Here is a 25301-nt window from a genome sequence, read left to right as displayed (position 1 = left end):
GATTACCCAATCTCTTTTTATACTTTTTCATTTTCCCCCATTCATGTTAAGTAAAGACCAGTATTTAAAGGGTTATTGAAATTATTAAAGCCTTGAGTCAGTTAAGTTTCAGTTTTCAGTGGTCTGTGATGACAAAACAAGAGTAATTTGCCCTGGAGTGACAGTTCTTGCTTTGCTCAAGGATAAGACAAAAACTATTTTACCACAAGTCATTCAAGGTAATTAGTGCTTTGAATTTCCTTGAATCCAATTTGAAGTGTAAAAATAAAACTACAGTGAATCTCAAGGTGAAAAGAACAGTTTATTCCTTGAAATGTTATCTTTGTGTGTTTCTCTTTCTTGGTGTTCTCAACAAATGGATATTTTTATCATTGAGACCAAATACGCTTTAAATAATACCATAATTTTCATTTTAGAGAAACAATGCTGTAATACACATTTTAAGTTCCAGTATGATTGTTTGCTTGCTTTCAGAATTTCCTGCCTTGCATTAGTAACTTGGTTTAAAATTTCATGGCAAAGAACAACTTTATGGCATAGAACATGGCCTTTCTTTAAATATTTACTAATCAAAGGTTAAAATTAACAGTAAGCATTTGACACTCTCATAACCCTTCTCCTTTACTGCCGCTATAGTTCAAAGTTTTTCAGTATTTCCATTTGAAACCTCATTTTCCACAGTTACAAATAGAGCTGTTAGTAATTGTGCATTGCTAAATATCTGACAAATTTGCTAAGTCCCAGTGACAAAACTAGATAAAAACAAACATTATCTCTTGACTTGAAAACTCCCTCAGGCTTAGAGTTGATTAACTGAAATAGAAAGGGGAGACACCTGTGCTCCCACTTGAATGGTTCATGAATTTCCAGTTAAGTGGTGGTGGTTGTACTTGTGAATATTAGAAGTCATGTAGGCCTATGAACTATCTTCTTTTTAGATTCATTTTTTGCACAAGATATAAATGCTTTTAGGACTCATGAACCTTAAAAGCAGCAAAGAGTCCTGTGGCACCTTATAGACTAACAGATGTATTGGAGCATGAGCTTTCGTGGGTGAATACCGACTTTGTCAGATGCATGTAGTGGAACGAAGTGGGTATTCACCCACAAAAGCTCATGCTCCAATACGACTGTTAGTCTATAAGGTGCCACAGGACTCTTTGCTGCTTTTACAGATCCAGACTAACGTGGTTATCCCTCTGATACATGAACCTTAAAGTTTCATTTCTTTCAAATTTTGTTATTATGCTAAGATTTTTTTTTTTTAAGGCTGGGAGTACAGCAGGGAATTGAATGCATTAATGAGGATTAGATTTTTTGCTTAAAAAATGAATGCAAACTATATAAAACAATGACAGCAAAAAGTTTTGGTGGTAAGTAGGTAGAAACTTAAGGATAAATGCCATGTTTCAGCTAACCTGAAAAAGTAGTCTGCTAAACAAAGTCTTGTTCTACGTACAGATTTTCGTACTGCTAGAACAACTTTGTGTGTGGGTGTGTGTGTGTATGCACGTGTGTGTTAAACGAAATAGTTATATCAGTACAGCCTTTAATATGAATGCAACTCTACTGGTATAAAGGTGCCTTATATTGGCGTAGTTTTTCCCTTTCTGTACACTAAGATATCTATCTATCTATCTAATCTCCACACTTTCATACTGGTAAACTGTTGACACTAGGGGAATTGTGCCACTTTAACTATATCTCTGTAGTTAAAACAGTACAACTTTTGTGTGTAGACTAGGCCTAATAAGCTGCTATGTATTGTCTACATTTCCATTCTTTGATAATTGGAAAGATGTGTTTTAAGATGTTTCCAATCTATTGTCAGGATAAATTTAGCTGATGCATCAATTGATGAATACTGTGGTTAGATGCTGATAGATACTTGGCTGTGTGTGTGTGTGTGTGTGTTCTTTCCCTCTATATGCTGCCCGAGCCATGTGCAGACAGCTTGCACAGCAGACCTCGAGTGGTCTGCCCAAGACTGCAAGATTCATTAAGGGATGAAGGCACCCACCCAGGTTTGTCAACAAAGTATGGTACTAGTTTGCCGCAGACTCTTCCGGATCAGTAATGCATGGATGTCTGTAACAGTGGACCAGCTCAGTGAACTTGTTGGACTTTCCATTCCTCCCTAGGCTAGACAAAGACACTTCCTCTGAGCTACATTTTTATACCCCAATACAAACAAGTTACGTACTGCCCCTTTGACATAGTTAGTTACTGATCCCTGACATGGCTAGTTACTACCCTCACCTTGTACATGTTGATTTTATTTAAAACCTTTTATTACATACTGTTATCCTGACCTTATCTTTTAGGAGGGGTCAGTGTGTTCCTGTTATCCTTGGGGAATGTTTTGTACCATATTGGGATGTGTTGCTTGAGTACTTTGTGCCTACTACATTCCTCTGCTTTTTGTCTTTTTATGGAGAGGATGTTTACCCATTATCCTGGAAAAGCATAATGCACAGACTGAAAATGATCCAGTGAGCTAAAAACTGTTTTTTGGCCATTTTGCTTTACCCATGATTTATTTCCTTCCTAAGTGAAGTACTTTGTATGTGGTTTTTATTGAATTTAATCTTGTTGAATTCAGATCAGTTTGTCAAGGTCATTCTGAATTCTAATACTGTCCTCCAAAGTGCTTGCAACCCCTCCCAGTTTGGTGTCATCTGCAGTTTTTACAAACATACTGTCCCCCAATCCCAGAGAGTCAACCACTCTCAGACTTTTCTATTGTATAAAAAGGTGCTGGCAGGATCTCCCAGAGCAGTTGGTCTTGGAGTTAACATCCCACTGATCTACATGGTGTAGTTCACGTCTCTGAGCTATTGTCTCAGACTGTCCCAGGCACACCATGCAAAGGTTACGTTTGGTTCCTGTTTCCAGTTAGTTCCTGTTGCAATCACGAGGGCTAGAATCTTTTGTTTATCTTAGATTTCATTTAATCACATGAGAACTGGGACCATTGTCTCTATTGTATAATACCTATGAATTAATCCAGTCCTGAAAGCAAGGAGGCAAAAAAAAGTGTCAATGAAAGCTAGTTTCATTGCCAGTCGACTTCCTTTCCAGTTCACTTTATCTCCTGGTAACATGGCATGTAGCCTCCTGCCTCAGTTGTTAGTTCTCTCTATCTTTTCCCTAACCTCCCTCTTTCTCTTCCAGAGAGAAGAAAAGGAGGCAGGGGAAAGGAGTCTAGTAACAGAAGCATAAGGGGTTTAAGATTGGTGAAAAGGTGAGAGAGAGAGGAAGGACAGCGAGGAAAATTCCTTGGCTGCAGAGACTTCCCAGTCAGTTGACAGATAAATGGAAACTGTCAAGAGAGCATCCTATGGGGAATCAGATGGGAGAGTCTGAGCTTCCAAGTCATGGGTCTGACTTGAAATGTGCTCAGAATCAGCCCCTTCTTGCAGGGACAAAGCATCAGCTCTGGCTTCTTCATTGCACAGACTGTCTGAGAGCTGCTCACCAGCTACTCTAGGAGTTAATCAGTTTGAAAGGTACATCCAAGTGTTTAGAGACCCTCTTGTCTTTATTTTCATAGGCTCCTGACTTCAGTGTCTGTACGATAAATGCAGTCTCTGTCCCAGCCCTCAAAGCCCAGTTTTGTTTCTCGTCCTCATGAGGGCAGCTGCCAGGTGCTGCTGATGAAGGGAATTTGGAAATGATTGCCCTCTTCTACAATACAATGGGGACCTGTCCTTCCCTTCTGCCCCAACTTGGCTGGAAAGCAGAGATCAGCCTGTTGCCTCTAATCTTTGGAACCAAAATAACTTGATTCAGAAATGCACTCCATGGGAGTTGTAGTTCAGGTGTCCCATGCACCCATTCTCTTCTATAGGCCGGGCTTATGATACACCACAGCCTTTTCTCTTGGTAAGGGCATGTGGTGCATCATGGGATACAAAGTCTGTTCGGGTAGCCTGGCCCATACAGGAGACCAGGGATATGAAGCACTGTGGTGGCATATACAAATTGAAATATTTGTTTTATGATTTTTTTTTTGGTCAAAACTGTATTGATGGAAAATTTCTGACTAGCCCTACTGTAGACCCTTTTTTTCCTAGGAGAAACTGACCAGGTGTGTCTATATGTGTTTCCCTGCATTGATTTCCTTTTGCACCTTAGCCTCTAGATGCAGACACACATAGAAGTGTCATCGTTATCCATATCTCCAGAAAGGCCAGCTTGCAAGATATAGAAATTTCTTCCCACCACTCTGAGGTGTCTGGAGAGCTCCCCCTTATCTTTTTATTTACTCCCCAAGGCAACACATTTTACAGAGCCTTTTGATGAGTGCTTCCTTAGAATCCTCCCTTCTCTTTGAAGCTTCATTGACTTGCCTTCTGGGAAGGACATTCATGGACTCACCATATTTGCTTCCACACCTATCACGCAGTCTTGGGAAGCCTACTTATTGTCCTCCCAGTCCACTGGTACTACCTTGCTTTTGCTTAGTGCTCTTGGCATCTTTGAACAGTGGATTCCCAGCTAAGTGGGTTGGTGGTGCGAGGATAGATGAGAAAACTGCTTTAGCCAAAACTTGGAGCCTGCTAAGGTTATATGTAGTCTCCTAGAAACATGATCTATTTCTGTTTTTATTATCTCAGCTTAGTATCACTTAAATATCTGTTCTTTAGTAATAAACTTATTCTTGTTTTATTATAATTCATCTCAGTGCTGTTGTATTTAAGTGAGATATACAGGCTAGTGTATATTCTGTCTCTTTGGAAACAGCAGATCTGTATTTCTGTAGGCATCCAGTGACAGGCTGGATGCTGCAGAGAGATCCTTCTGAAGAGTTTGCGAACTGAAGTACACCATGGGTTATCTTGCAAGGCAAAGTTAGGAGTGGCAGAGTCCCAAAGAGTTTGTTTGGCTTGCTAACAGACTGGGATGGCGGGGAGCTGCCACACATTATGGCATCAGCATATCTCTCCTTTGCTAAGTTAGGAGGGTGGCTTTCAGTTCTGGATGCTGAGAAAGCATCACTGTTATACCGGAGACCTAGTGCCATATACCTTCCATTTAAGTTAATGGAAGATGTGTCGTTCATTCCCTTTTTACTGATTTCAAAATCTCAACCAACTTTCTTTCCCCAAAGAGCTAGAATGTTAGACATGCCAAGTAAGGATAACCAACCAAATAGGGAAGAAGAACCAGGGTTGCAACAATCTCATCCAGTTTATAGGTTTTAGACATATGGACCTCTTTATTGTTTTGCTAAGAGTATGCCTCCGTCTCAAACAATAAAAGCAAACCTTTGCTCCTGTGAAAAGTCCCACCGACTTCAGAGGTGTTCCATACAGGTGCAATGTTCCAGTTGTAGGATCAGGGCATTGTACTGTATATTTGTAAACTAACTTGGTCATAATAGGTGATTGAGAGGGGGTGTGGCTTTTTGACCTCAGAACAATTTTGTATAAACATCTACATTACCTCATATACTGTAGGTTTGTAAAGTGGACAACTTAGACACTATTCACTATGGGATGAGATATTAACTAGTTGGTAGCTTTCTCCATAAGCTGTATTGTGCGAATTTCTGAGAAACTAAGATGTTTTGGGATAAAAGCTTTTATTATGACTATCTCTACCTTGTGCCTTTTTGGCTTTTTAAATTTTTTACATCAATGTAAATCAAATTCAATATGGTTTCTATTCTTAGTTACTGTGCAGCTTTTTTTGTTGCAGAAGAATGGTGTGATCCCAGTGCATCTTTGGACTGTTGCATTTTAAATGGTTGGGAAGCTCTTAAGGGTGTGTATGTATGTAATTTAATTTTATTATATTTCTATCCAAACTAAAAATAGGAAACCATTAAATTGTGAAGATATGTACTCAGAGGTCTCTGAAAAGAGAAAGTGACCTGAATTCAGGGAGAAACACTCACAAAATAAAAATATAGCTGCAACAGGAAGAATTTATATTTAAATAAACAGAACATACTGCCAAGCAGATACCAACAGCTAAACCTGGTCAGTGACATTAACGTTTGATAAAATATATAAAGTAATTTTAAGTAGTTGTTAATGAAAATTGCTTTGTGTGCATGTATTTACTTTCCAGTTATACACTATTCAGGGATATCTGTGATGACACTTGACCATTCTAAACAGGACTGTCATTTGAAGGCTATTAGAATGCAAGACATTTCTAATCACACTTGGATCCTAGTTGTCACCTACGTAACTAAGTTTACCACTGCAATGTCAGTGCATTTAAGATTATTTCTAGCTTCCCGATGAGATCAGTTCATCTGGACAAGAGACTGGTTTTCACTCACGTAGCCCATGGTAAACTGACACTTTGCTACTTATCTTGTTGTCTTTCTGTTCCTCAGCCTGTCCACTCCCCTCAGCGCTAAAAACTTTGAGTCAGGACAACCCAGATGGTAAGGAAAGCCTGCTTTCTGTAAGAAAAAGGATGGGGAGCCACTAAGATCAGTTTTATGGTAGCGCGTTTGGCCATCTATCAATTACTTAGTGTAAGGGGTTTGGGGCAGGGGGACCATCTTTGTGTACAATGTTTCTACAACACTTAGCACAATGGGGTCCTGATCCATGGCTACTTCTCCTAGGCATTCCTGAAATGCTGCTGCTACGACTACAAATAATTGTTAATTTGGTGCACACTTTTTTCCTGCAGGGCCAAAGACTGATACAGCATATTGGGTTTCAGAGCACCAGGACTTCAACTTTCTACTATGACATTTCAGTCTTAAGCCTGGTCTATACTACACGATTAGGTTGACATAAGCTGTCTTGTGTCAACCTAGCTGTGGAAGTGTCTTCACTTAAATTTAGTTCCTGCTGACACAAATGCCTCAATACGCCACTTTAGTAACACCACCTCCTCGAGTGCTGTAGGGTCACAGTTGATGTAGTTAGGTAAATGCAACATCAGTGTAGATGCTCCGTTGCTTATGTCACCTGTTACTAGCATTCAAGAGCCATCCCACAATGCTCCAGGCTGACAATACAATCGATACAAGAACCCCTGGTGAGGACGTGCACTGCTGACACAAGAAGCCAAGTGTGCCTGCACACAATTGACTTAACTGCGATGGCTGTATGCCAACATAAGTTAGGTCAACATAATTTTGTAGTGTAGACTTATTAGGGAGTGAAGGGGTTAATTATCTGACCTTCCTTAGGCAAGATAGGCTCCCCCTATGTGTGTCCTTGCTGCAGAGAGGAAATTAGGTCAATTACAGCTGGGGAAAATTTCTTCAAGCACCTAGATTTGGGGGAACTTTTTCTTATTGTATGTGTCAAGAAGCAAGAGTGCTCCTTTATTTCCTAAAGGATGTCAAATCTAGTTTGGAGAAACCACTATCCTCAGGAGAGCACTCTTGCTCCAGAAAAAGCCACAAAGCAGGGTTCTGCCATAAGGAGCTGGTAGAATCTCTAGCCCAATTATCATAGATGATTGGGCTTTAAGAGATTACATTGGATCACTGAGCATATTCAGTGTGTCTAGTTGTTTCTCTTTGTGAGTGTCTACAATGAAGAGCTACAGTGGTGTAGACACTACAGTGGTGGGAGGGGTTCTCCCATTGCTGTAGTTCAGTGGTTTTCAGACTTTTGTACTGATGACCCTTTTCACACAGCAAGCCTCTGAGTGCGAACCCCCCCATACATTTAAAACACTTTTTAATATATTTAATACCATTATAAACGCTGGAGGAAAAGCAGGGTTTGGTGTGGAGACTGACAGCTCGTGACCCCCACTGTAATAACCTCACGAACCCCTGAGGGGTCTCAACTCCCAGTTTGATAACCCTTCCTGTAGTTAATCCACCTCTCCAAGAGGCAGTGGCAAGATTGATGGAAGATTTCTTCCATTGACCTAGCACTGTCTACACGGGGAGGTTAAGTTGGTATAGGTCTCATCTCTCAGGTGTGGATGTATCTCTGCTAATTTAAATTCCAGTGTAGACCAGACCTTAGTTATGTCTAAAGCTCTTATCACAAGATACTGAGGAGTGTATTCTTCCCATGCAGGCTTGCATGGGGAGAAGGGAGTTCTTAAAGACCGTGCTTTTGCAAAGGGACTCATCCTGTCATACAGCTCTAAAATGAGAGCCTCTTCGCGAAGGAGATCTAAAAGAGGCAACCTCCTTTCACCCAAAAAAGATAATTGTGGGGGGAGGAAGTATTGACAAGATGGGAGAAATGAGATGGCCAACCACAAAGGAAACTCCCTCCTCTTCTCAGTCCCTAACTCTGATGCTTGTCATGGGAAGGCATTCTGTTGCTAATAAGCTGCCAGTTTGGCCCAGCCATTTTAATGACAGCTTTGTTAATATATGAAATTACTGACTCAATCAGCTCCAGATAGAGATTACATGATATTGCTTAACTTTGAGAAGTTGCTGTGTGTGTGTGTGTATTTTAAACCAGTACGCAGATACACTGTAACATTCCTATTTCAGGTACATACATGTACACTGTGTGGCAAGTATATGTGCTAAATACTGGTTTATATGCATATACACTTCAGAACTTGCTACAATATTCATGATGTGCAGCAAAACAAGATAGTATAAATTTTCTTGTGACCAAAACTGAAATTTTCAGCTAGTGCCTGCACTTAGGCTATAAATAGGCTTTTTATATTAGTTCTGTTATGAGAACTCCTATTACTGATTGCATTAAGACCTTGAGTTTGTGAGCAGCTGCAAGCACTTGATAATGACATAGAAATGCTTTCAAATGTTGAGAAAACATTCTTAAAAACTTCCAGCTCTTTTCTTCATTACTAATAGTTATTGATATATTAAGGGGAAAAGAAAACATGAAATACAATGGTTTTGTTATGACTGAGTTGGCAGAGCTTTGGAGTTAATGTTCTTTGATTTAACGTGAGTGTATCAATTATTACATGAGTAGCAAAGCATTGAAAAGTACACAGATTTCCAGGAATTGCTTGTTATGAGGAGTTTAACAATCTACAAATAACTGACCAGAACAGGAGGGGTGGGGGAATGGGTGGAGGAGGGGGAGAATCCTGCATTATGCTATCTAATGTGACTTCTCTCACAATTTTTGTAGACAACGACCTAGAAGAAAGCAATCTTCAGCTGTCTCCACTGTGTATCTAAACTTGGGAACAGTTGACATGCAAGGTGGGGACTAATATCCCCACAGCAGCTGTGCAGATGAATAATCTAATAAGGCCACAGAACATTCCGGGATTGATTTTATTTTTATTTATAGGTTTTTCCATGTTCATCACCATAAAATCTGAACATCTCATAGATATTTAATTTAGCCTCTGACATAGGGAAGTATTCTCCCTATTTTACAGTTTGAGCAAGTCACTGAATCTTTGTCTCAGTTCCCAGCCAGGGGCACAACCAGAATTTTCCAGGTTACCTCCCACTCTCTCCTCCCCGACTGTGGTCATTACCTCAGCATCTCTTTCCCGCCTCATAACCTCAGGGGTTGCCCAAGGACTCTCCGATCTCTTTCCCTGTCCCAGTGAACCTTGCTGGGAAGCACTGCTCAGGAGCCAGCACTCCCTGCCAGGACTGAGGAATCTAGCTCCACCTGCTGAGAATCCAGCACACAAGTAGGGCCTTGTCCTGACACTGCTAGGCATGGGGCTTTGCTTGCCAAACTGGGCATATGTGAGGGTGGCTCAGAAAATGGATTTTGGGGAGCTGAGCCCCCTCTAGCCCTAGCCACTTGCTGCCTATGGCAGCCCAGGGTTCACGGAAGCGGGGACCCGGGTCTGGGGCATCCTGGTAAGAGAGACCTGCTGGGACTGGCCAGGACTAATACTTCCCCCCATGCTTCCTGCTCTGTGGCCAATGGGGAGGGGCTGTCCCCCCCATTGTGCCCCTGTCCTTAGCTCATACACAGGGCCGGCTCCAGACCCCAGCGCGTCAAGCGCACGCTTGGGGCGGCGTGCCGCGGGAGGGCGGCAGGCGGCTCCGGTGGACCTCCTGCAGGCATGCCTGCGGATGGTCCGCTGGTCCCGCGGCTCTGGTGGACCTCCTGCAGACCTCCTCCTTCCGCGGCTTCGGTGGAGCATCCGCAGGCGTGCCTGCGGGAGGTCCACCAGAGCCACGGGACCAGCAGACCCTCTGCAGGCACGTCTGCAGGAGGTCCACTGGAGCCGCGGGACCGGCGACCACCAGAGCGCCCCCCGCAGCGCGCCGCCCTGCTTGGGGCGGCACAATTCCTAGAGCCGCCCCTGCTCATACACATAATCTGTAGCAAAACTGTAGGTAAAATCCAAACTTCCTGAGGCCCTGTTAGTGCATTACAGGTATGGTCATCTGGTTAGACTTTCTAGCATGAAAGTGCTTCTTTTTTGTACTTACTATCTGAATGTCTCTTCGGTCTCCTCTGACAACTGTTTGTCCCCATTGAAACATTGTTTCAAAAACCTATTTTAATATTAAATTAAATGTAGTTGTAAATTGTGTTTTTGTGTAGAGTTATATGGAGATTGATTTCACAGCAACTTTCAAGGTATCAAATTTGTTCTTGTCCCATGCTGGAATGTCAACAAAACCTTTTGAACATTTTGCAGAAATACATTTGTATTGAAATGTTTCTTTTTGGATCAAAACCTTAGCTTTTTAGTTCAGGAAGGTCTTTTTGGGTCCCGGGTGCTCTCTGGTCCCTTCTGATGAGAACTGATTCTCACTTTGTACCCTGGTGCTTAGAGTATTGGCATGGAATGTTGGAGATCCAGTCTCAAGTTCCTGCTCTGCCAGACTCAGAGTGATCTGGGATGAAAAACTCTGCTCTAAGTCACGCAGACTCTGACCATCTTTCCCAGTGAAACTGATATGCCTCTGAAAATTTTTTTGGTGAGTTGTCATTTAGTCAATGTTCTGACCAACTCTAGTTTTGTGTTTGCCTTATTAACTGGAGATAAACCATACAAAGCTGATGATATTCAGCCGTCTTTGGAACATGGTACATTTGGGTGGGGATCTGAAGATAAGTAGTGTGATAACTAACCAGTGTGCCATCTACCACTTTTTTTTTTAAATTTAAATTAATGGGTTGAATAATTTGTGGTACTTTGGGGATTTTTTGTGGCTACTAGGTTCCATTAGAATGAATTAGAACATTGTACCACTGTATTTTTTTTAACAAATAGAAAATAGACTGCATCCTTGAAATTACTCTTTAGAATAGACAGGCATAGGGATAAAATAGGCACACAGCATTGAAAATTAAATGTTAATAGGGACTTGAAGTAAGATCTGGCAGGAGTTCTGTAACTCACTTTTTACTCATTTTATCTAGGGCTGTCAAGCGATTTTAAAAAAAACTTGCGATGTTAAACAATAGAATACTATTTATTTTAAATATTTTTGGATGTTTACCACATTTTAGAATATATTATTTAAATTACAACACAGAATACAAAGTATACAGTGCTCACTTTATATTTATTTTTTATTAGAAATATTTGCACTGTAAAAAATGTATTTTTCAACTCACCTCATACAAGTACTGTAGTGCGATCTCTTAACCATGAAAGTTGCACTTACAAATGTAGAATTATGTACAAAAAAACCCTGCATTCAAAAATAAAACAGTGTAAAACTTTAGAGGCTACAAGTCTACTCAGTCCTACTTCTTGGTCAGCCAATCACTCAGACAAACAAGGTTGGTTACAATTTGCAGGAGATAATGCTGCCTACTTCTCGTTTACAATGTCATCTGAAAGTGAGAACAGGCATTCACATGACACTTTTGTAGCTGGCATTGCAAGGTATTTCCATGACAGATATGCTAAACATTTGTATGCCCCTTCATGCTTCAGCCACCATTCCAGAGGACATGCTTCCATGCTGATGTTGATTGTTAAAAAATAATGCATTAATTAAATTTGTGACTCTACTCCTTTGTGGGAGAATCGTATGTCTCATGCTATGTTTCACTCACATTCTGCATATAGTTCACGCTATAGCAGTCTCGGATGATGACCCAGCACATATTTGTTTTAAGAACACTTTCATGGAAGATTTGACAAAATGCAATGAAGGTAACGATGTGAGATTTCTAGAAGTAGCTATAGCACTCGACCCAAGATTTAGGAATCTGAAGTGCCATCCAAAATCTGAGAGGGATGAGGTGTGGAGCATGCTTTCAGAAGTCTTAAAAGAGCAACACTCTGATGCGGAAAATACAGAACCCAAACCACCAAAAAAGAAAATCAGCCTTCTGCTGGTGGTATCTGACTCAGATGATGAAAATGAACATGTCAGTCCACACTGCTTTGGATCGTTATCAAGCAGAACCCATCACCAGCATGGAAGCATGTCCTCTGGAATGGTGGCTGAAGCATGAAGGGACATATGAATCTTTAGCACATCTGGCATGTAAATACCTTGCTATGCCATCTACAACAGTGCCATGTGAACGCCTGTTCTCACTTTCAGATGACATTGTAAATAAGAAGCAGGCAGCATTATCTCCTGCAAATTGTAACCAACCTTGTTTGTCTGAGTGATTGGCTGACCAAGAAGTAGGACTGAGTGGACTTGTAGGCTCTAAAGTTTTACACTGTTTTGTTTTTCAGTGCAGTTATGTAACAAATATTTGTTTGTAAGTTGTGCTTTCACAATAGAGATTGCACTTCAGTGCTTGCATGATGTGAATTAAATAAAAGGAATAGTATTTTTCTTCATTTTTATAGTGCCTATATTTGTAATAAATAATATAAAGTGAGCACTGTGCACTTTGTATTCTGTGTTGTAATTGAAATAAATATAGAAATGTAGAAAAACATCCAAAATATTTAGTATATTTCAATTAGTATTCTATTGTTATAGGTTCGATTAATTGCGATTAATTTTTGTGTTAATTGCATGAGTTAACTGCGATTAATTGACTGCCATATTTTTAACACATGAAGCAGGGGGCTAACAGGTGGAGGATTTGTATATGTGAATGGTGACCTTTGAAGTCCTGTAATACATTGAGCATATTAAAGGACAAGGTGACAAAAGCTGAAGTAATGCATGGAGACTCTATGGCAACAATGGATATTAGTTTGAAGACTAAAATTGGCATGGTAATTATGCCATATAAGAGAAGAAAAATACTCAGAATATGATAGATTTATCAGCTGAGACAGACTAACTCAACTCAGTTGGTTACTTTTGTCTTCATCTTCTGGGGTGCTATGAATTAGAGAGAGGCCTGAGTCCTGAACAGCTTAACAAGTAAAAGCTATTCAGCTTCTTGAGCCCCCAGTGAGGAGTTGGTGGTATATCTGTAAATACAGTAGATTGTGGGATGGGGGATATGACAGGGCCTTACTGGGGAGAGGAAATGAGTCACTCGGGCTAGGCTTCTGATAAAGATAGAAACGAGGAGGTGTGGGGAAAGGAGGAAAGAAAACAAACAGTAATAGACTCTTTTATAGCCATCTAACATGTATATAGTCAACAAGCCCATCTCGGGTCCCTTGTGTCTGCTTACAGAGCTCCTCCAGCCCCAACACTAGAACTGATTGGGAATTTTTCAATTAAACCTTTTTTGATGGAAAACTAAACTTTTTGTGGGAATGATTTGGTTTTAACACAACTTTAATCAGGAAATTTTTCTCAGGTCCATGACGGATGTTCTGCGGGGGGGAGAGAGAGAGAAAAAAAAACAACCACAAGAACCTCTTGTGACCAACAATAGCCTGGTGGTTATGGTGCTCACCTGGGATGTGTGAGACCGGGGTTCAAATCCTTGTTCCAAATTGGGCAGAGCAGAGATTTGAAGCTGTCTCTCTCGCCTCCAAGGTGAGTGCACTAACACCAGGCTATTGTGGGGTGGGTTGGTCTGTCTCTTTTTGCAATATTTTTTGAAAGGTCTCAGATTCATCCTAATGTGTAATGGGAAAAATTTCTGAAATCTTAAAAATCTTTGCAGGATAGGAAAACCAGTTCCTGCCTACCTCTAACCTACACCTAAAGAAACTGGCAGCATTTTACCCAAGTCCCAGAACCACTTCTCACTATTTCTGTCTTGGGCGGGGGAAGGCCTTTTGAGCGAGGCTGGGAGTGAAATCTATTGCTGGTGCTCTGAGGGCTGAGAAGAAGGGGGCACGTGCCCTGCCCTGCCTGCAGGATGGAGCAGGGAAGTAGCTGTTCCTTCATATCTGCATGTCTGAAAACAAAATGAATATAGCCAGGAGTCCTGGATTTTGTGTAGTGTTAACCTTACATACTTATTTAAACCCTGAGCTTTGCCAGAGGTTATAAGCTGTGTGAGTTCCATGTCAGTGGTTTTTTAAACCACGGTGAACTGCATGCTAGTGGAACATATGACTAAGTGAGGCCTAAAATGTGTGGCTCCTGGTAATTATTGCTGGTGAAAGTTAATCTTGCTTAGCTTCTGAGGCCTTGAATATGATTCTACTCAGGATGATATTCATATCTACACTCTGTTTCATGTACCCTCTGCTAGGTAATTATGTGACAGGACTCCATGTTTCTAAAACTAAACTGACTCTTTATTAAGAGAACTATTCACAGTGGTGCTGCATCTGCATGTAGCATTCCATCCACATGCATGTAGAGAGGCTGTTTTGGTATCTCCTCCAAACTCTTCTCTCTTGCAGCCTGTGCTCCTTCTGTCAAGTTCCATGCATGTTACTACTTACTCCTATTGAGGAAATAAATATTGAAACTAGACAGAAGTTTGTCCCTTAGCACAGCCTACAGAGCTTGTAAGGTCATCTGAGAGCAACTGTTCTTGGAATAGAAAAGTGAACCAGCATGTGTCTAGGCCTTATTTGTCAGTCTCTGTGTCTCTGGCAGCATGCAAGTGCCAATTTCTATCTCCCCTACTCCATTAGCTATTTACTGGGTCTGTCATGATAACATGATGCCAGGGGATGGGGCAGGGGGCATGGATCAGTGGCTATGTCTCAATTCCTGTGGGTATCTGGCACAAGCTGGGGAAGTTAATGATACAACCAGCTGACCAAATTTGGTGATGAATCCTGCTCACGTCCCACCTGAGGGAAGAAGTAGAGGGGTTTCAAAATGTACACGGTATACTTGTTTCTTTGCCTCCTCTTGATCCTGGTTGCTGCACCAGCAGCTGGCTGTCAACTGAGCACCACCAATTGACTAATCTGGGTTCAGTTTTCAGCACAGGACTCAGAATCTCAAGGCTATCATGCTGTGCTCTTAAACTTGCCCTGAAATGGGTGATGTTATACATGGCTTGTACACAATATAGGCTGGAGAGGTCGATGTGGTGGTATCCTCCTACAACTGAAGAGTGTGCTGTTGGAATTCTATACTGTACCATGCTAGTTTTAAGAAGTGCAAGTTAAGTAGGTGGAAGATCAATGTGGAGGAATAGAGGTACATAGTTAACAATGATTATTCAACCTTAATTGTAAACTTCCTAGGTATCTAGAATTCAAGTTTAAATATTTGTGTGTATATATATACTGTGAATGTTGTTTTATAGGGTAACAGTTTAATGCAGCTGTCTCTATGTGGGAATTAATAAATATTTACTCCAGCCCTACTTCAGGCATATCTGAAATCACATTTCATGTTCAGTTTGGAAATAGGACCTCATTCCATTTTATGCGAGGAAGCCAAATGACTTTAAAGTCTGAATTTTTTTGTCTTGTGTGCTTCAGTTTCACTTATAAAGAGAATACTTTTTCAGAAAAACGCAACTCTACCATATAACATGTTTCCTCAGTAACCTTGATAGTATAACTCTTATTCTTCTGGTAAAGAGACAGAAACCCAGAAGGATGATGACTGTCTGACCCATTTAGTGGCTCTGGTAAAGAAATGCAGATGGTATGACTAACAGACTTCTCTGACTATATGTTGGTCTTTTATGGTCATCTAATACTAATGTATTAGGTTAAAATAATAGTTCTGTAGCATCTTCCATGTAAGGGTCTCAAAGCTCTTTACAAACACTAATGAATTTAGCTTCTCAATGGTATTATCATTATTCTAAAAATGTAGAAACTGAGGCACAAAGATTGTGACTTGTCCAAGTTCACATGCTGTATTTGTAGAGGAGGCAGCAACAGAACTTAGCTCTCATTATTCCTGGGCCAGAGCCTTCATAAGACCAGCCTTCCATCACTAGAAGTGTATCCCTACTTCATGTGCTATTGAAAAAACACTTGATTGTAGCTACTGATTTTCATGAGCTTTGGACAGGTTTTAGATATGCCCCCCCTTCAGTTAAGTACTCTTATTTGAAGAAAAAAATGTGGCAACAAATGTACTTGCTTCTCTAGAATTTATTATCCAATGTAACATACATTTAAGTGTAGTTACTCTCAAAAGTACTATGGAAAAACTGCCACCTTTTTACTCAGCTGATCTGCTCCCTGTATGTATTCAGCGTAATATCTGCTGTTTTAGTGATGAAAACAGTTCAAAGTGGTACAAGCACAGAGTGGGCTGGATTCTATTTCTTGTGCATCATCAACATGGATGTTTACTAAGCTGCTGCTCTAGAGCTAGATCAGTAATAACTTCAACCTACAGAAGGCAAAGGAGTTGAATACATGTACTAAAGATATTAGCCTGAAAAATCTCTTTCTGAAGCTGAGGTCTGCTTATCTCATTCATCAACTTAACTTTGCAGAGCTGGCAGTTGAAAGTTCACCTGTTCATCCCTTTCCTTTAGGAGGCACAGTAAGAATGGGATTACCTGAATTGCTTTCAGTATGTTCCTAACACTTGCAGCTCTGCACTATAAGACAATGACTATAATCAAATCTCATGCTTCAGGGCTTCAGATGGTCACTTGTAAGAGTCAGGAAGGATTTTATTTTTTCTGAATGCACATTTGTCCAGCTGTAGTCTGGATTTTTTTTGCCTTCCTCTGAAACATCAGAGATTGGCCACAGCTGGAGATGGGGTACCAGAAGGAGTGGGCCAATGCTGTGCAGTGGTCAAGAGAATCTTCTTTCTAGATGAAATAGCTAAAGGTAAATAGTTAATGGCATGGGGGAGGTGGAAATTGGCACTTGCATGCTGCCAGAGACACAGGGAGACTGCCAAACAAGGCCTAGACAAATGCTAGTTTCCTTTTCCTTTCCAGGAAAACCACTGTCAGGCCTATTCCACCATCTTATTGAAATATTTTTTTTGCCTGAGAATTTTTTTTCTTTTATTTATTTTTCATGCACACAGCTTGTAATTGAAAATAGCCTAAACTAATTTCCCTTGAGATAGCTCACATATTCAGGGTCATACTAACTGCCGTATTTGGTATCAGGAAGGAATTTCCCCCCAGGTCAGATTGGCTGGAACCATGGGGGTTTCTCACTCTCCCCTCCAAAATGGAGCATGGTTTGGCTGCTGGGATCATCTGGACATATGTTACCTAATCAATTCTCTGCCACTGCAGGAACCTCAGGCATTAGTGGCACCTTAGTCTCTGCTGTTTTCTGCCTGTGTCACACAGTTTAGTCTCCCAAGGACCAAAATGCTTTGGTGTCACTAAAATATTTTGGATTTAATATAGGTGAAAACTAATGGCCCATGATATACAGGCAGTTTAATGGTCTCTTCTGGCTTTATCTGTATGCCAATTTAAAAGTTGTATTTTCAAAACAGTGCTGATTTGATATGGATATAATTAAAAAACTGGAGCAGAACAAACACACACAGTCTCTCTGGGGAAAATAATCCTCTGCTTCACCTTGTAGACAAATAGGAAAATATTATTCATTCAAAGAAAAGCATTGAAATTCTTGGCAGCCAACAAGGAACTTCAAAATCTGAGGGTAAGATTAAACTGATTTTGGTTATTTTTATTCCCTTTGCAATAAAGTGGTTGATGCAATATATTGGGATTACTATTATTGGGGTGTTTTTTTAAATCTCACTTTTTTTGTAGAAATTTTTAAAAAAAAATCATCATGGGATCTTAAAGCCCCAATGCTGCCAACTTGTGCATGTGTAACTGTATTCCTGAGAGTAAAATGTTTGCAGAATTAGGGCCTAACACCAATGTTTGTGTCTCAAGTTTGACTGCAAACTTGTTAAACTCACATTATGGGATAAATGGTGAAAAAATATATAATCAAACATTTTGACATTTATAGTAGCCAATCTGAGAATGGTGGTAGGACGAGATGCTCTTTCCAGATGCTATAGAAAGGAGATTAAAATTTGACCTTCAAAAGTAACTATATCCTAGAAATTTCCAACACATAGGTATAATGAATTCTTTACCCAAACCTCGAGATAAGCATAGTATAAAGTAAATTAGTACCATGTCTAATATTTGGGAGATTACATAGTTACCATGATTTTGGTTTTTCGTAGCCTGACTGTGAAATGAACCAAAGTGAAAACTGAGCATCTTTTACTGAGCTAACAAAAAGATTTTTGCCACATTTTAATTGGTTTTATGACTTATTAAAACTATATGATTAAAGTTAACTAGACAAGGATCAAATTCCAGCCTCCAATCTAGATCCTTTTATGACTTTGCATCAGTTTACAGCAGCTATTCATCCCTGCCCCGCCCCGCCTGTCATAATCAAGGCCAATAGATTTTGAAACTGCAGGAAAATGTTTGCCTGTACTTCTTATTATCTGACAATATTTTGTCATTCTTTAACAGCTGTGGGTAACAGCATCAACATACTACAGGTGAAATTGTTATATATATAATATTTAATCTGCATGTTGCTCTGTGCCAAAGAGCATTAAGGCTCTGATTCAGGACCTCATTCTGCAGAGTACTTAAGAATGTGCGGGAGGCCCTGAAGCCAACAAGGCTTACCAAGGTCATCAAGCACATATCTAACTTTAAAATCATGAATGGGCACACTGAATTTATGAGCTCTAATTATGTCCTATCAGTACCAGTGGCATGTTAGCTATGATTATATTTTTGTTAATTATAGATGATGGTATTGTTTCTCTTTAACGCATCAGCATTTAATTCTTTAAAATCACTGACTAATGTGGCTTGTAATCAGTTTTTCCTTCCTCAACACATTCTGAGCATAAATGGCTGCCATCATCTTCCAATTATTCTCCCTCTTCCCACCCTCCCCCCCATCACAAGGATAAGGTGGTTTTGGCATGGATTATTATAGTATTTGCCAAGTCAGCTCTGAACATTTCAAGGATATGTACAGTACTCAGACATGCACTAAATAATTTACTCAGTGTTTTTTTTTAAAGACCGCAATAGCTGTATATCTTACACATCATTATTTGAAATGTTTTGAACTTTTGACATGAACTGTTGTAGATTGTTTACCTTGTTAATGTAGTGTGAGCGACATTTTAGATGCTTCATACTTGATCAAAAGAGGATTGTGTTTAAAACATATTTTAATCTCATAGATCTAATCATATCTACTGCATAATCTGCTTTAATTTAAGTCATTTTAAGAACAGCATATTTTAAATGTAATCTAAATATGCCTACTTTTTAAAATTTAAAAGTATGATATTCTGTCTATAAATTAAATACTTAAACAAAAAAGGCATAATTTTTTTTCTCTCCAACCAGCAAAGAAGGCATACAATTGCTCTAGTTTTTTGAGGGGGGGGTCGAGGCGGAGGAAGCTCCTGTGTGATTTAAATACTTGTTAATCTGCTTCTTTAAATATCATTAAACAAAAGTATCAGAACATATTTCCAAGGACAAAGGAGGAGTTTGCAAGCCCTGTGATTGGTTGGTTGCTAGTTAGTCCTGTCCCAGAGTCATCCTTAATTGGCTTTGGGTAGGGTTGGATTCACATAAGCAGGGTGACATTTATTGCATTCTTACTTGTTTCTTTGCACTGACTCTAAGGTATTGGGTTCTGAGAACTGAGGCTTCAAGGAAAATTGCCAGGGACTGACTTTATTTCATATATGACCTGAATGGAGGCTGTTAGTCTAATTCTGTGAAGAGCAGACATGAGCTTGTATGCAAGAAGGGTAACTTTGCCAGCGATTACTCCAATAGTTCTTCAAAAAAGGGTAGGGCATTTTAAATAAGTGTGTAACATTCACTGTAGTGTGTGTGTGTGTGGGGGGAATAAGTGGTTGCACAGTTTAAACAAACAATGCTTTAAATACATATAATGTAGCCATATATAAGCAGATATGATTTTTTTAAAATCCAATAATATTTTAAGAAAATAGTGAAATGTCTTTATTTCATCTAGTTGATTTAATGCTTATTAGACTACTTGTCACACATACCTTTTTCTCTCTTATAATTTTTGTTATAGTACTATACCTTACAGAGAAAATTGTATGTATAGAATATCTTAGTTGGGCCAAAAAAGCTAAATATAATTCCATTTATTAATGTTAAAATAATAACTTTTTATAGGATTTTTAAGGGCTCGATCCAAATCCCACTGAAGTTTGGATCAGCGTCTATGTTCTTATACTCTCTTACTGACTCTTTTGGCAAGTTTCAGTTTAAAAGTTGAATGTAAGCATTAATGTTTAGTTTAAAAAAAAAAGTTAGAAACTATTTTAAACTTTTTTGTTCCAGTTCTTAGTATAAGGATTTAACTTTTAAAAATGTACTTGATACAAAATCATACAATTTTGATATTACAGCTTGCGAATAATAACCAGAGTTAGAAACTAGCCAGTCAACATCATCTGGCTGTATAGACACTTAAAAACAACAAGTTGAGTGAGGGAGATGTTCTTCTTTTCTAATACAGTGGTATTAATTTATATTAAATTCAGGAATCTCTATCGGTTTTTAATAAACCCACAGGATTTTAAATAGATTTGCAAAGGTAGGTTTCATTGCCATGTGCTATAGTTTTATTTCCCTGAAATAAATGAAATTCTGGTAAATAGGGTCTTTTGTTACTCAGTTCCTCTTGAGACACTGTCACAGCTATGAAAGATGGAATTTCAGTGAAACATCATTGTAGTCCTAAGAGGGTTTCAAGGCCGTCTTTACAGAAATAAGACATAGTGCATGGTTGTTATGACCTGTTTGGCCCATGGTGTGTACACTATTTGATCATACAGCTTTTGTAGCTCTTCTTACTCAGAAAACAGTTTTGGCTCAAATTTTCTATCAAAAAAAGTACATTAGGAGAATGGTAAGATTACCCAGTTCAGCATTCAAAATTTAGGAAATGCCACAATTAAGGTTTTACATATAACTTAATTTTTCTATCTTATGCAATATGCATTATGATACTGTCCTAATTAGATGATTGCATACTATATCTAGGGTATAATATCCCCCCGCCATCTTAGATATGCAAATAGCATGTTGTAAATGTCTGTGTCCTTGTCTCCTGGCATTTTGTTTGTCCTAATAGTCCAATATATCTTAACTGACTTGCTAGAGAAGAAAATTTTCTTCTCTGGCTTCTAAAACATTTGAATGTTAAGTTAATCAATACTCTCGTATTATGCATTTTATTTTCAACGATCCTTTCATGTATTTTAGGAAATGAGGCAGTTAGCTTCCAAGATAATTCAGTTGTAAACTTGGGTGTTCTACATGTGCCACAACCTTTCATTATTGCTCTATTTTTGTTTATTGGGCATTTGTTTTAATGGACTTTGTGTAGTATAGACAGAGTAATACACAATATTACCCATTACACTTGTGCTGTACACACTGACATAGGTAAAGATGTACCTGTAACTTTGGAGTTCCCTGGTTTTTGAATACTTTACTGGCAGCCTTAAAGTTTTTGTCAGAATTTTGGGTGTGCACTAAGGAAGGAAAAATTTAATTCCACATTTGGGAGTTTATATTTTGCTGTGTAGTTAGATACCACCAGTGCCCAATCCTCTGAAACTTTATAAGGTATGCCTGAAAGACCCCATTCTTCCATGAACCTTGGAAAGTGTTTAAGTGTTCCTTACGTACTTTACAGATAGACAGTGAATGGGACAAGTGTGCCAGTCAGCCCTTACCCAAGCTCCGCACAACTTCACTAAGTCTTTCAACATGCGGCTAAGTTAGCTATGCATGCATGCTTAGTTCAGCCTTCCACATTTTATAAGCTCAGTGAGAAACTGCAAAATGTACTATGTGCACCCAGAGTCCGATAGTCAATGGATATCTGATCCAAACAACTTTTACACTGGAATACTCAAAGGTACATGTCCTTGATTAGGGCTAATTCAATGCTAAATCTAAACTTCCTGATACAGGTTGTGCTCTTTGTGTCTGTGTATGTGGCATACCTTCTGTACGGATCTCTTTTCTCCCCGCTCCCCCACCCACCCCCCGAAGGATGACTTAGCCAATTCTGTAGCACCATTTTCCTCAGTGTTTTTCCCCAGGAATTGAAATTCGGGGGAGTGTTTGAATATATGGGGGATGGGGAGGGGGAAGAGGGTCGATGAGGGTTGAGATTGTGAGGGTGAAGATGGGCTGTATAGTGCCATAGTAAAAATGCTACTCAAGCCTACTATGAAGCACTACATCTACATCCTTCTTGGCTTCCTGTAATTTTGCACAAGTCTTTGGTGTCATCTTGTATGTCCATTACTTCCAGTCCTTCATGATATGATCATGCAGAAGGCAACTTCTTTCAGAACACACAATTCTATTCAATGAGGGAAAAGAATGCTCAACTGTAGCTGTTGTGACTGGGAGTAGTAAGAGATGAATTCCTACTTCTTTAATCCCAGGAAACATAACACAAAGATTGGGTCAAACCACTAGTAGTGATGATGAAGAAGAAGTTGAAGTTAAATCTTCATTTGTTTGTTGTATGATATGCCACTCTGTGTTCAAAATTCTCTTTTCTGTCCTGGTCACATAGCAGCCTCACTCCACTCAACTGTAGGTGTTTTATAAGACAGACATCTGTAAAAGCTATGTAGAAGTTGAGTAGAGTCCAGAAATCACTATTGTAGATTTGTAAGAATCAAGTCTGTGTACTTTTTCAGCTGGCTTGACATCCCATAAAGAGTCAATATAAGCACCTTCATTAGTCAACTTCTGGACTGAAGTCTTTGTTTGTTTCTTCCAGTATGTTTTCAGTGGATATCTCTGATCCAAGGGTAGCTTCTATTGCTGGACAAAGATCTATTATTGTTGTAGCAGATGCTGGGATGACCTCGTTTAATGACCCAGGTGGTTTCAACAGTAGATTTACCAGAGAGAGAATGGCGACCGTCTTCTCTGAACTTAGTAACAAAAGTAGTCCAGCAGCCTCACTACTTAGATCTGTCCCATCTCAGTAGATACTTTCCAAAGCCAGTAATAATGGTTGCAGTAATTTTAAGACAACAGCCAAGAATCACTCATGAGAAAGCCAGCAGGTTTTCCCAGGTTGGATTAATTTGAAATTCAGTCCCAGTGTATCTTCTGTTTGTTTCCAAGATATTTAGTCCTTCTGGACTCTTGCTGAAAAAAGAATATAACACAGCCATTACATTTATGGCTTTGTTAATGTCTTTTGAAGATTCTGCAGCTCATACTAGAGCTAACTGGAGTGGATGGCCTCTGCAGTGTGTATAGGAGAGTTTAGAATTACACTTTTCTCTGAGCAAAGCTTGCACTCCACTATGTCTTACAGAGAAGCTTGCAGCTCCATCAAATGCACAAGCAGCCATCTCTTTGGGGTTCAATTTACAAGCATTTAACTCTAAGATATCACGGATGCAGCTGATGTCTCTTCTATAACCTGAACATCTAGAATGCATCTGCTGGCCTACCACAGCTATCAAAATAACATATGCAAGAACTTAATACTTGACACCCATTCGCAGCGGTGCATTCATCAGCCATGTATGCAAATTTTCTGAATTTGGTGAGAGAGTTCTTTACTTTTTCAATTACTGAGTCTTTCACTGTTGCACTGCATGCTTCTAACCAGTCAGTTTTCTTTCTTGCAGAAAGATAGTGAGCATTTGCTGGTCTTGTTCGAAACCAGTGTACAACTTCAGGATCAACAAATGACAATGCACTTAACATTGGCCTCCAGTTTTTAGTGTGTGGTATCTCTTGCTTAAATAGAAAGTATCATGCAACAGCCATGTTGGTTCACATAAACTGAGTTGTCTCCAACATTATTAACAGCCTTATTAAGTACTTCTAAAATTGGCTTTGATAGTGACCGGCTTATAAGGCTTTCTGCATGTTGAGGCAGTCCATAGGCATTTCATGTAGGTTGTCAGTATTGGCTTGGCTGATCAGTCTGGCAAACCAAGTTCCTCCACTTTTACTTTATAAATCGATGATATGCCCACATCTTGAATACTGTATTCCAAAGATATATTGGAATTGGAAAAGGTACAGAGAAGGGCAACAAAAATTATTAGGGATGTGGAACAGATTCCATATGAGGACAAATTAAAGACTGGGACTTTTCAGCTTGGAAAAGAGATGACTAAGAGTGGATATGATAGAGGCTTATAAAATTTTGACTGGATGTGGAGAAAATGAATAGGGAAATGTTGTTTACCCCATCATTTAGCACAAGAACCAGGGGTCACCCAATGAAATTTAATAGGCAGGAAGTTTAAAACTAACAAAATGAAGTATTTCTTCACACAATGCACTGTGGAACTTTTTGATAGGAATGTTGTGAAGGCCAAAATTATAACAAGGTTCAAAAAAGAACTGGATAAGTTCCTGGAGGATAGGTCCATCAATGGCTGTTAGCTAGCATGGGCAGGGATTCAACACCATGCTCTGAGTGTCCCTAACCTCTGTTCGCCAGAAGCTGGGAGTGGACGATGGGATGGATCACTCCATGATTCCCTGTTCTGTTCATTCCCTCTAAAGCAACTGGCATTGGCCACTGTTGGAAGACAGGATACTGGGGTAGATGGACCCATTGGTTTGACTCATTATGGCCATTCTTACATAAAAATTAATTATAATAATAAAAAAGTTTAGTACAGAATCTCCCGAAGATAATGACCTCTTGAGATAGCGATGATGTGAGATACCTTGACAAATAATGCATTTTAAAAATCTTGGCCTATTAGGAAACACATATTTATGTACATTTCCCTGTCACAAATTTAGCATTCTGGAGTGAAGTCACTAAAACATAGTCCAACAAATAAATGCTGCGGCCGCTGTTGTTCATTGTGCCACTCTTCACTCCACTGCTCTGTCCCCAATGGCCCTTCTGCTGCCACCTGACATTGTGACCTCTGCGAGTTGGTCTCTCAAGGTTCCACCCAGCTCTCAGTGGGGGAACCTCGCTGCTAGTGCAGGCTGGGCTGTCTCCAGAAACACTGTCCTGCAGCAGGTCTAAGCACTTAGACCTGATTATCTCTGATTTCAGCTCTAGTGGTCACTTAACAAACCAAAAGGCTCTCTATGGAGCCTAATCAGCTTTATCTCTAAACA

At 39.6% G+C, this 25301-nt stretch overlaps 1 protein-coding gene across 7 annotated transcripts in view; it reads left to right on the top strand.

Moving 5' to 3' along the window:
- GRB14 (growth factor receptor bound protein 14) overlaps nt 1-25301 on the top strand; it is a 128768-nt gene that overhangs the window by 43557 nt on the left and 59910 nt on the right. Inside the window, exon 1 of one of the 7 annotated variants that reach the window (XM_045032938.1) lies at nt 19744-19969. The exons of the other annotated variants lie outside the window; for them this stretch is intronic. Within the exon in view, the coding sequence (XP_044888873.1) occupies nt 19907-19969 (63 nt within the window). The 5' untranslated portion in view covers nt 19744-19906. Of the gene's footprint in view, nt 1-19743; nt 19970-25301 lie in introns of those variants that run through there. 7 annotated transcript variants of the gene reach the window in all.

This window comes from Mauremys mutica, chromosome 10 (assembly GCF_020497125.1).
Source record: "Mauremys mutica isolate MM-2020 ecotype Southern chromosome 10, ASM2049712v1, whole genome shotgun sequence".
Taxonomy (NCBI): domain Eukaryota; kingdom Metazoa; phylum Chordata; order Testudines; family Geoemydidae; genus Mauremys; species Mauremys mutica.
Note: the sequence above shows the minus strand (reverse complement) of the source record. Positions and strands in the feature narration are given on the sequence as shown.